The sequence below is a fragment of the Aethalodelphis obliquidens genome, unplaced genomic scaffold (genome assembly GCF_003676395.1).
Source record: "Aethalodelphis obliquidens isolate GAN/ISIS:26980383/991018 unplaced genomic scaffold, ASM367639v1 scaffold2, whole genome shotgun sequence".
In the NCBI taxonomy this organism is placed as follows: Eukaryota; Metazoa; Chordata; class Mammalia; order Artiodactyla; family Delphinidae; genus Aethalodelphis; species Aethalodelphis obliquidens.
In genome coordinates this window covers 30,996,823-31,009,325 of record NW_020837946.1, presented here as the reverse complement: position 1 = coordinate 31,009,325, position 12,503 = coordinate 30,996,823, and the positions used below count along the sequence as shown (strand labels likewise).

The following is a 12,503-nucleotide window of genomic DNA, read 5'->3' as shown; positions in this document are numbered from 1 at the left end:
GAGGTTTTGAGTAACTGGTGGTCACTGAGTTGCCTGTTCTGTTGGTGGGGTAATCTGGCTTCCCCATCTGTGGGGACTCCTACATTTATTTGCCTTAGGATTTGTTCTTTTACTTCTAAGGAAACTTGTTCTAAACAGCTTTTTAGTGATCTGCATTTGTTTATCTGTAGAGATGTCATATGTGAAGGGAACCACTGGGTATTTCAGTTTGAAAAAAGAAATCAGTTTTTGAAGTAAAAAGTTTTTTTTTTTTTTTAACATCTTTATTGGGGTATAATTGCTTTACAATGGTGTGTTAGTTTCTGCTTTATAACAAAGTGAATCAGTTATACATATACATATGTTCCCATATCTCTCCCCTCTTGCGTCTCCCTCCCTCCCACCCTCCCTATCCCACACCTCCAGGCGGTCACAAAGCACCAAACTGATCTCCCTGTGCTATGCGGCTGCTTCCCACTAGCTATCTACCTTACGTTTGGTAGTGTATATATGTCCATGCCTCTCTCTCGCTTTGTCACAGCTTCATTTTTATGTAAAGTTTTAGAAGTATAACACAAATACAGAAAAGTGTACAAATAAGTGTAGCCAGCATACACATCAAGAAATAGAATATTGCTCCAGAAGCCCCTTTGTGTATCTTTCACTCACTGCCCTTCTCCTCTTCATGGGTAACCAGTCTCCTGACTTCTAACACTGTGAATTAGTACAGCCTGTTTTTGAGCTTATTATACATGGAATTATATAGTATGTAATTCTTTTGGTATTAGTCTCTTTTTGATCAATGCTGTGTTGTGAGGTTCACCCATATTGTTGTGTAAAATTGTAGTTTGTTTATTCGTGTTGATGTTTAGTATTCCATTGCATGGACATGGTATTTGTCCATTCTACTGGTGATGAATATTTGCGTTATTTCCAGATTTTTAAGTATTAGGAATAATCCTGCTATGAATGTTCTACTATGTGTCTTTTGGTAATTCCATATACTCATTTCTTCTGGATACATACCTGGGAGTGGAAGTACAAAGCTATGTGGATGTTTATGTCCAGCTCTATGCAGTGTTCTGTTGTTCAGATACTGCCAGTATTTTCCAAAATAACTGTATAAATTTATACTTATATCATTAGGGTCTGAGAATTCTGAGTGTCCCAAATCCTCACAATCCTAACCCTAACCTTATCAATTTGGGCAGGATCAAAATCTTCACACTTCTGAGTCTTTCAATCCATGAAACACTTCTTTAATTTTTCCTAATATTTTGTGTTTTAGCATAAGACTTTACACATTTTTGTTACTTATTCCTAAATATTTGATATTTTTGATGCTATTATAATTGTTACCCTTAAAAATTTTTTTTCTTGCCTTGTTTAGTTAAAGGTTCACCTTGTTTGCTAAGAAGGTATTGTGAATTGGTGGTAAATATTCTCACTTGCTTGTGTTACATTCATTGTGGTGATCATATAATTTTTATCCTTATTCTCCCCGATTAATTTGGTGAATAACCTTGGTTGATTTTTGATTTTCAACCACTCTTGCATTACTGGAATAAATCCCACTTGGTTATGATTTATTATCCTTTATAAACATCACTGAATTTGATTTACAAATGTTTTATTTAAGAGTTTTGGATATGTGTCCATATGCAAATTTTTATAATTTTCTTGTAATGTCCTTGTAAGGTGTTGGTTATCAATGTTATGCTGTCCTCATAAAACGAGATGGGAAAAGTCTTTTTCTAGTTTTCAGAAGTATTTTATCGACACTATTTCTTCCTTAAACATTAGGAAGATTTTATCTGTGAAGTAATATGAGCCTGATATTTTCTTTATGGGAATATTTTAAGATAGTAGATTCATTTTTTAAATTGTTTTTAATTTATATATATTTTTTCTTGAAGTAGATTTACAATATTCTGTTAGTTTCAGGTATACAGCAATGTGATTCAATTATACATATATACGTTTTTCAGATGCTTTTCCATTATAGGTTACTACAAGATACTGAATATAGTTTCCTGTGCTGTACAGTAAATCCTTGTTTATCTATTTTATATATAATGGTGTGTATCTGTTGATCCCATAATCCTATTTTATCTCTCCCCTCCCACTTTCCCCTTTGGTAATCATAAGTTTATTTTCTATGACTGTGAGTCTGTTTCTGTTCTGTAAATAAGTTCATTTGTATTATTTTTTAGATTCCACATGTAAGCGATATCATATATTTGTCTTTCTCTGTTTTATTTCACTTAGTATGATAATCTCTAGGGTTATCCATTGTTGCTGCATATGGCAATATTTCATTCTTTTTTATGGCTGAGTAGTATTCCATTGTATACATATATCACGTCTCTTTTGTCCATTCATCTGTCAGCGGACACTTAGGTTGCTTCCATGTCTTGGCTATTGTAAATAGTGATGCTATGAACATTGGGGTACATGTATCATCTTTTTGAATTAGTATTCATCTTTTCTGGATATATGCCCAGGAGTGGGATTGCTGGATCATATAGTAGCTCTATTTTTAGTTTTTTAAGGAACCTCTGTACTGTTTTCCATGTATATTTTCTCTTTTTATTGTCAGTTTTGGCAAGTTATATTTTTCAAAGAATTTGCTTATTTTATATAAGTTGTCAATTTTAGAGGTCTAAAAGTTTTTGCAGTATCATCTTACTGTGAGATCTATGATGGTATTGTTTATCTTTTTCCTTCTTAATACTGGAAATTTATGTTTTCTCTTTTTTTGTTTATCAGTCTTGCTAGGTATTTATCAATTTTATCAAGGCACTTATAGAACCAACTTCGATTTATATTTGTTTTATATTTATTAACTCATTGATTATTTTGCTCTTTATTTCCTTCCTTCTGTCTTTGCTGTTCTTTTCTAGCTTCTTGACTTTAGCTTTTCTGTTTTGCTAATATGTGCAGTAAAGGCTATAACTGTTCCATTGGGCACTGCTTTAGCTGCATCCCACATTTTTTGTTATTTTAATTATTTTTAAGTTATAAACTATTTTCTAACTGCATTTATTTTTATCTATGTATTATTCATAACTTTATTTCTTAATTTCCAAACAGCCAGGCATTTTCGAGATCTCTCTCTGTAATTGATTCCACTATGATCAGAGATCATATTCTGAATGATTCCAGACTTCTGAAATTTGGTATATATTCCATGTGTACTTGTAAAGAATGTGTTTTCTAGTCTTTTGTGGTATAGTGTTTTGTATATATGTGATATAAATAGATGAGGTTACTTTGTTAATTGTGCTGTTCAGATGATTTATATTTTACTGACTTTTATTTCCTATCAAAAGTCTCCCACTGTAATTGTGAATTTGTGTATTTTTTAAATATCTGTCCATTTTTGCAATATATGTATTAAAGTTATGTTGTGTACATGCAGATTTAGAATTGTTTTCTTCCAGTTGGATTGATCCTTATATCATTAAGAAATGTCCCTCTTTACCTTTAGTAATATTTCTTAAAGTCTCCTTTATCTGATGTTAGCATGGCAATGTCAAGTTTCTGTTTGTAGGATCATAGATTTTTAAAACTGGAAATGAACTTACAGATTGATTGACTCACCTTCACTTTATATATAAATTGAAGTTTATAATTCTGTTGTTGAATTCACCAGGTATTATTACTTGCAGCCCAGCATAAAAACCCTTGGTCCCATTCTAGTTCTCCTGGATTCTTTGGAAACATACTTGATTAAAGTGGCATCAGCTCATATTCCCCTCCTAATCTTTTCTCAAGTTTGTGCTTGATCTATCTCAGTAAGGTGGAGGCCTTTTCTGAAGTCAGGGCCAGCTCATAATAATCTCTGTAGTCAGTACTGCTCTTTCTGGCTTAATTCTTTCCTTTCAGGTGTCAGTACTGCTCTGCTAGGTTTTGCTCAGGCATCATTTTTGGGAACTCTTCTTCCCTACACTGTCTGTGGTTGGTTATTCACAGACTCCTGCTCTCTGCCTGTCCCAATAGTCTCCAGGCCTGCTCTGACTGCTGTGTTTCCTGGGTGCGTTCTGGGGCATCTGGTTCTCTTTTGGTCTTGGGTAGAAGGGAGAGTAACCCCAGAGGATTATGATAGAAGTAGTTAGTTAAAATGTGCATGCACATAAAAACTTCATAATTCTCTATCCAACCTGACACCTCAAGCTCCCTTTCTACTCTTTTTTTCCCCACTGCTTCCCAAACCTTTGATTTCATGATTATGAGCAGTTATGCTCTGAAACTTCTCTCACTTGTGAAACACTGGACACACTAACACAAAGGCTTTGGGGCCTTCCATTATTGCCCCTTTGTGTCCTCTACACTTTGACCTCCGTGTGGTGCCCTATGCAGAGGGCCATAGAGCCTCCAGGTTCACTAATGATGAAGCAACAGAGGCCCAGAGTAATGACGACTTGCGTGGATCCATACACTTCGTAGATAGAAATGGATCTGATCCCCTTCTTGGGTAATTGTGCTTTTTGTTAAGTTCTTTAATCTAAAAGATTTTCTATGTTTAAAAAATGCACCTTGGCTCTGCTGTCTAGGAAGCATTTGACCTTCGGTAAGTCAGTTCACCTACTCATGCCTTGTTTTCCTCATCTGTAGAATGGGTTGATAACTATTTGATGAGGCTGTTGGAAGATAAACGAGTTAACCCTATAAAACACGCAGTACCTATTGCACCTGGCCTGTAGTAGGCACTAAAACAAATGATCTGCTATAATGATGAAGATGATGATGAAAATGGTGAAATCTCATTTTATGGATACATCCCACCAAGTTCATGAAGTTAAATTCTACAAGGAAAATTCTAATTTTCTATTAACTTCTGTTTTATAATTATTCTTATGTTCCAGTGGGTGAGATATTTCTTGTGAAAACGTGAAGCCACCAAGAACCTAGTTACATTATTGAGCACTGTAAACACAGCCCACTCATAAACACAGCCCTTTGCCACCTTTTGGCTTTTCCTTCACAGCACTCTCCTCCTCACTTTGGGACCTTGCTGCCACGCAGGCTACTTTTCTCTTGTACCAGAGGCATTTTGCTGAGAAACCCTCTCTTGATCATTGACATAATCTCAGTGCTTGGTAGTCACAACATTGTAGTATCTGGCTTTCCAGTCTACTCCTCTACGCATTGCAGATGGAAGTTTACTATTCTTTGAAACTTTGGGTACTATACATTTTCTAGGGTATGGGGTCAAATTTTATGTCATCTGCCCACAGTGAAAGATATTTGTTGCTGTTAATATCAATACGTGTTTGGAACAATTTCTACATTGATCATTAAAAGTACCCTGTAACTGTCTTCTTTCCATAGTGCATACCTTTTTTTTTTTTTCCCATTTTCCAATTCATCCTTGTAGACTATTTTTAGTTTTCACATTCCAGTAGGGTTTAAGTTAACTGCATTACTTAAAAAATGGATAAGATACTATCAGAAGTAGAGGAAACATAATGTATATTGTTATTTTTCAATACTTAAATGATCTAGGAGTGTAAGTAATACGATTTATTGCATAGCACACATACTTTATTTTCAAAATAATTTAAAAGTTATGCATATTATAGATATTTGTACAATATAAAGGTAGATTAAATGTCACTATTATGAAAAATAGAGTAAACTTTTCCAAGTGATTAATTGGGTGAACGAAGACATATATGTGAACATCTTTTCATGTTTGATCAGTTTTATTCATGGTGGTAATAAAACCAAGTAAATGAAACGCAAAATGTTGACTGTGATGTAATGGTTGAAATTTTTACATGCATAAAGTAGTCAGGGTAAATTTATGGTGTTATGATGGCTTGTTGGCTGCTAATATTGTGTATACTTCATTAAAGTGATCTATAGCACCATGGCCAAAACGCCATGGGGACAAAATCACAGTTGGTACATACTGTGTTGATATACCTCTCTTGATGTGTGAAATATTAACTCTGAGATGCATTCACACAGCTTGTCAGTTTTTGTTCAGTGTTAGATGCGTGCTCGTCATTGGCCTACTCTTTCCTTTGATAAAGCCATTTTATACATTCCAGTGTAGAACAGAGTTAAAATTGCAAAGAGTCGTCTTATGTTCTGGCACCATGTAGCTCACTTAAAATCTTTTTTCAGATTGAATTTGAATATACGATTCCAAAATGTATCAGATTACTTTTTCACTTGATTATACGTTTGTAAAACTTAAGTTCTGTACTCTTTTGAATCAAAACTGGAGATAAATATCTTAGTTTCAACTCCTGTGCCTGATTTCCAGGTCTTAGATCCTACAAGTGTGTGTGAGGGAGGAATGCTATGTGACTTAACAACCCATCTTGCTGCCAACTTGTCTGCTGTCCCCTTTGCCACTGATCAGATCCTGTCCCCTGCTATTTCCTGAGTTTCCCTAGTTTAAATCTGAGTCTTTGGTTTTCATCTCTCTGGGCAGGAAGAGAGGTATACCTTATACCGCAGTCGTTGGGGGTTTACCTTAGTCTCAGGTGATAAAATCTGCTTTTCCAAACAGTATGAGAAGAAAGCAGACAACTTGATGTCTGATTTTAAAAGATTGAATATAAAAAAGCACACTCTTTAGAATACATCACCTTTTATAAACATGGTTACAATCAACAGATTTCATCTGTACAGCTATAATATATCAGAACCCAACTCTGGAAATTAATGAAATGGAACACTATGTAAGAAGAATTTTTTATAAGGAAAAATGCAATATTCTATAGGTTTCAGCCAGAAGTCCTGCGTAGATTTGGAGAAGTACATTGCTTGTAGCATGGCCAGACTAAAAAAGATAACAATTCCCAAAGATTGTGGGGGCAGTTTTATTTTGCTCTCTTTTCTGTATATTCCAGTGTTTTGTCTACCAGAGTATCTTCACTATTTAGAATCTAGTCTGTTGTACTTAGCTTACCTTTTTTTTTTTTTTTTTTTTTTTATGTGGAATCTAAGAAGAAATGTTACAAATGAACTTATTTACAAAAGAGAAACAGACTCACAGACTTAGAGAACGAATTTCTGGTTACTAGGGGAGAAGGATGGGGGAAGGGGATAGTCAGGGAGTTTGGGATCTACAGGTACATGTATATACTGCTATATTTATTTATTTATTTATTTATTTATTTAACATCTTTATTGGAGTATAATTGCTTTTATAGCACAATTATCCTTGTGTTGGCAGAGCTCTTTGATTAAAGAATCAGAGCTATGGATGCTTTTCTTACTTGGTTGTATAGTCACTGCTTATATCTTTGTGATCTCTATGTGGGCAAAATAGAATTGGGCTGTTTCCTAATAAATCATTAGTGTTTCCACCTATAAGCCTAGTATTAGAAACAAAATAAATTCCTTTCATTCTATTTGGAATCTTAGAGCTCTTTAGATGCTCTATAGAAAACTTAATTTTGAAATGTTGAAAGATTACCTAAGGAGGATTCCTTCAGATGTTTTAAGCCTATCACTTTATCAAGTTGATTACTGAAAAGCTGTGTACTTGAGCCGCATATCAGTAGCCCTCTGAATAGTTGCTTTAAAAGAATTATTATTGATGAATTGGGAGATTGGGATTGACATATACACACTAATATGTATAAAATGGATACCTGATAAGAACCTGCTGTAAAAAAAAAAAATACAATAAAATTTAAAAAATTATTATGTAATAGTATGTCCTTGCCTTTTACTGGGGGACAGCTACAGTGAAGACTAAATAGCAACCATTTCTATTAGTTTTTCCAAAATTACAATCGAATTCTGAGGGTTATATTAGGGCTTACCCTTTACAAAGATTCATGTAGTAAAGGTTTAGAGCTTTATCCCAGGAAAACTGTTATGTCTTCTCGCAAACTGGTATCTATTCCTATAGTGGATACCGGGTGCCCATAGCTCAAAAGTTTCCCACATTGAGGGACTTTCTAAGCATCACAGAACCAAATTGATTATAGCTTGGGTATTCTGGTAAAAACTGTACTAATGTTTTTCTTCATTCATTGATTCATGTTCTTATTGTCATAATGGATCACTTTCATATCTTTTCCAGAAATAGGCAGTATATAAGTAACTGAGCTGGATCAGAGCAGAGTATCTAGCTACATATCAAATTTTGAGAAAGTAATTCCTTTCCTTAAGCTTTACACTCCTAAGCAATTTTTAAAAAGCAATACTTGGAAATCTCCTAAATCACTACCCCAGTTCAGCGATGCCCACCACCCTCCGCCCCTGTTTGACTGTGAACATTGTTCTAGTTGCTGCTGTGCTTCAGGGACTGGAAATCCATGCTGGAGTTCTTGCTCCAGATGTCATTGCCAATCTTAGAGTTGAGAATATGTGCACAGCACAGAGATAAAAAGAGTTGAAGAGGATGTTGGTCCTCTCATTGCGTTTGTATATCCGAGGTGATAGTTATTACCATCACAGATTTCTGCCTTATGATTTTTTTCCTACAGCTTTAGGAATCTGTTTGAATTTCTCATCCCCAATTTCAGAAAGTACCCTTGAGAAGATCTTTCTTTGTCCAGATTATTCTTGGGATTACCTAAAGTGAAGGTTATTCAAAATTCCTTGAATATGCTTTACAAATGGCTGGGGCAATTTATTTTTCCATTGCAATTTATCTTCCAGGAAAACTGATAAAATATGTATACATTGATTTACTGACTTAAGTTAAACAGGATAAACATGCCACAGATTTATCCTAATAAACAGATAACATTTGTTTTAGGTGTTTAAAACTTTTATTATTGCTAGAGCATATATTTTTTTTTTTTTTTTGCTAGAGCATATTTTTAAGGAGTCTATTTTAAAAATTAAAATGTATTTTACATTTTAAAAAAAAGTTTTAGTCATGAAACTTCTTGGTTATTCTACCCCAGGATCCTGGGTACTGGGTGAAGATTCATCACTTAGAATACACAGATGGAGGAATCCTGGATCCAGATGATGTCTTGGCAGATGTCGTTGAAGACAAAGATAAGGTAGATGACTCTAAAAATGTTCTTCTTTGTTTTCCTCTATAGAGCCACATGTTTTTCCAGAGATTGAGATCCTTAACAAACTCATGTGTCAATTATTGTTAAAAGATACCATCTGTTCGAGTTTTACCTAGACAGCCCATAAATCACAGTTCATCATCAGATGCTGGGAAAAACTTTGTCAAGGTTTGGAAGTCTGTTCATGGTGGTCTAATTAGCAGATACTTCATTCCCAAGAGTTCCTGATACGCCTCAGTAAATTAGTGTCAGGCTCTGAAGCTGTTGGAGTTCTCATTGTCATTGTTGGCTCTGGAGTTTATTCTTGGCCCGTTAATATTCAACTTAATGCCTGAGATTTGAATGTGTTTCAAAGGAGAGTATACAGTGGAGAGCAAAGTCTTGGGAAGAACTGTGGTGAAGATTTTCCTTAAAGTAGCTGGCAAGCAACTATCTTGAGTGGTAGTTTTTGTTTTTATTGCTACAGTGAAATACGCTGACTTGAATATTTCAAAAAGTTTGAACATGTTTTGCCACTTACTTGCGAATAATCCCATTGCAATTACCTTGTTTTAATGGCATTAATCTTCTGATGCTAAACTGAAAAAGGTGTAAAACTAAACTCTTCAGATGCAATACACTGGCTTATGCTGTTGAGATATATCGTTTTTCACTGCATCTGTGTTGGGGCTCTCTGATCAATGGCTAATGTGTTCTCCAGAATTGAACTGCAGCTTTCCCTGAAAGATCCTTGCTTCTAAGTTTCTTCTGCTGTGCATCCTTAGGCTCTTAGTACTAGGCTAATTTAAGTCTGTAAACACGTTTCTCCGTATTTTTATGGTGGGGTAGGGGTATTTGTGTGTTTTAATCAACTGGATTGGAATATAAATAACTGCTTTATTGAACTTAGATAAAATTTGCATTTTTCCTTTCCCATAAGATCTTTTTGGACCATTGAAATTTACATTAGTCTTTGCAGACATTCTATACATTTATTTTCCCTGTTTTCTGTTGGAATTCAACTCTCATTTGCTTTGCATTTTAATTAGCCATTTCATAAGGAACTTATCTCCTGAAATAGATTATAAGCTCCTAGAGGGCACAGACTGGGAGATATTAATTCCCTTTTGATCCTTGTATTAATAATATCTGGTACAATATTTTATCCAAATTGGATTCTCAAAGAACGCTTGAGTTAGAGCAAAAGAGAAAGCTCTCCTCTCTACAGTTGGTTCTTGCTGTTTGTGATTTTGATGCACACTTCTTATTTTTTGGTCTCGTGGTAAATAATGTAGTATTTACCTTCACAACACAAGAGGAGGACTTTCACTTCTGTTTTTCCCTTTTTTACTTTTTTTCTTCTCTACAGCTACCTTCTTCCTTAGAAATACTTTAGGTATTTGGGTTGTTTATTAATGAAGAAGGTCTTCCCATCTCCAGTGTCACTGAAGTCCAGTGTATTAAAATGAAAAGCTGAAATGTGGCAGGTTTGAGAAGGGGCTGAAGAAAATGTCTTACCCCAGCCTCATCCAAGAGCTCTTTCCAGAATGGATGATTCCATGAACAGTGCCCAGGGAAATCATTTGTCCTATAGAGAATGATTTTTAACTACCTTGGCATTGTACTTTGTAACCATAATTCATTTACTAGACACAGAAACAGCTTTATTATGTATAACCTTTTTTAAAAGGACTTCACCACCATTACTAAATAAGGTAGAAAAGTGAGATAATCAGTTAAAATCCTAGCAAAGAATTAGTACTGTTTGGGTACAGGTTTACCCATTCCTTTAATCTGCTTTAACACAGCTACATGAAGCCTAATTGGTATTGTTCTTCAGAGTTGGTAAGAATTTACACTTTTGATATTACCAGAAATAATTGTACTCCCGTTTTTAATTTTTTAAAATAACGTAAGTGAAAAAAACAGCATACTTATTTATTTTTTTCTGACATTCTCTCTGCAGTCTTAACTTCCTTATAGTCCATTTGTCTAGTGTGGAAAGAAGTTTCTGCCAGCCCTTTTAACCTTTTGTCATTTTAGATTAAGCAGTAATTATATATGATGCTTGTGGTTGTTTAGTGACATTTCAAACTCTCCCAAGATCCTTTGAGATAGTATTGAGCTTGGATAAAACTACAATTCTCCTCTTTTTCAAATTGGTTACCTAATCATCTCTTACATTTAGAATATATGGAGAAGGAAGCGCAAAGAGACATGGGTGAATGTACGTAATCCTTGTGCTAAAGCTCACATACCGCAGCTCTAGGAAAGACTCTGACTGCAGTTGAGAAACACCATTAGGAACCACTGAAGGCCTAGCTGGAAAGGATGAGGCAGGAAAAACAGAAACTTAGAATCGGAAAGCAGTGTAGGCTGAAGCCGTTTATGTAGTGTATGAAAAAGCCAACCAGTACACTTCAGTAGAGACTGAAGTTAGAGGTTAGATGGTATTCTACTTAAAAATCAGTCAAGGGGCTAATAGATTTAATTGATTTTCTAAAGAAATGACTCTCAAAATTTCTGGTGCTCCAAGTGGTCTTCTGTTATTCCTTTGGCCAACACAGTGCATAATGCATGTGCGGTGTCTCTTTGGGCAGGTTTTGTTTTATTTTAACTTGATTTCCCATTAGAGCCCCTTCACAGGAGAAACAAGTTTTTGCCATGTTGCACTATTTCTAGCCTGTATTTTGCCAAAATATTACTGGAGCAGCTTTGGCATTTTGCATCTTATGATAACTGGTATTTGTGCAAAATGTGGTGCTAAAACTTAACTATTTGTGACCGTCATTCTCAAGTTTCTTCAGGTTTATGTGTCAGTCTGCTTCAAGTTCTATGGGATAACTAGGAATTGACAACTTTACATGCATGTCTCTTCTCTGGATGCTCAAGGCTACTGACTTAGTTCACCCAATAATGACTTAACATTTCATTGAACGCTGACAGTGGCCCAGAATGGCTCTGGCACTTACATATCTTTAGAGCAACTCTGCAGGCAAGAGCTATGTATGATCCCCATTTTTAATTTCTGAGAACACAGAAATTGAAAGTCACTTGCCGAAGATCACACAGGTAGTAAGTGGCAGATTCAGCCTCTGGAACCTAGAATTTAAATTTTCACACTCTATTTTGTTCTTCTACAATACGCCAAGGCAGTGTGTTGGGTGTTTGTATATGTGATTTCTTTTTTTTTTTTCTTTGCGGTACGTGGGCCTCTCACTGCTGTGGCCTCTCCCGTTGCGGAGCACAGGCTCCGGACGCGCAGGCTCAGCGGCCATGGCTCACGGGCCCACCCACTCTGCGGCATGTGGGATCTTCCCGGACCGGGGCACGAATCCGTGTCCCCTGCATCGGCAGGCGGACTCTCAACCACTGCGCCACCAGGGAAGCCCTCTATGTGTGATTTCTAATTATGAAAATTCATCAGTCATAAACTTTTACACAGTTACCACCATAGTTAAGAAAAGATATGTAATAGGACTATGGAGAGTAACAAAATTAATTCAGAACTAGTATGCCATGCATGTATGGTTAACTCCAGCT

At 35.5% G+C, this 12,503-nt stretch overlaps 1 protein-coding gene across 1 annotated transcript in view; it reads left to right on the top strand.

Annotated features, from left to right (window-relative positions):
• PARD3B (par-3 family cell polarity regulator beta) overlaps positions 1–12,503 on the top strand; it is a 1,036,702-nt gene that overhangs the window by 119,178 nt on the left and 905,021 nt on the right. The window contains exon 2 of the mRNA XM_027123437.1: positions 8,865–8,966. Coding sequence (XP_026979238.1) covers positions 8,865–8,966 — 102 coding nt within the window. The remainder of the gene's footprint in view (positions 1–8,864; positions 8,967–12,503) is intronic.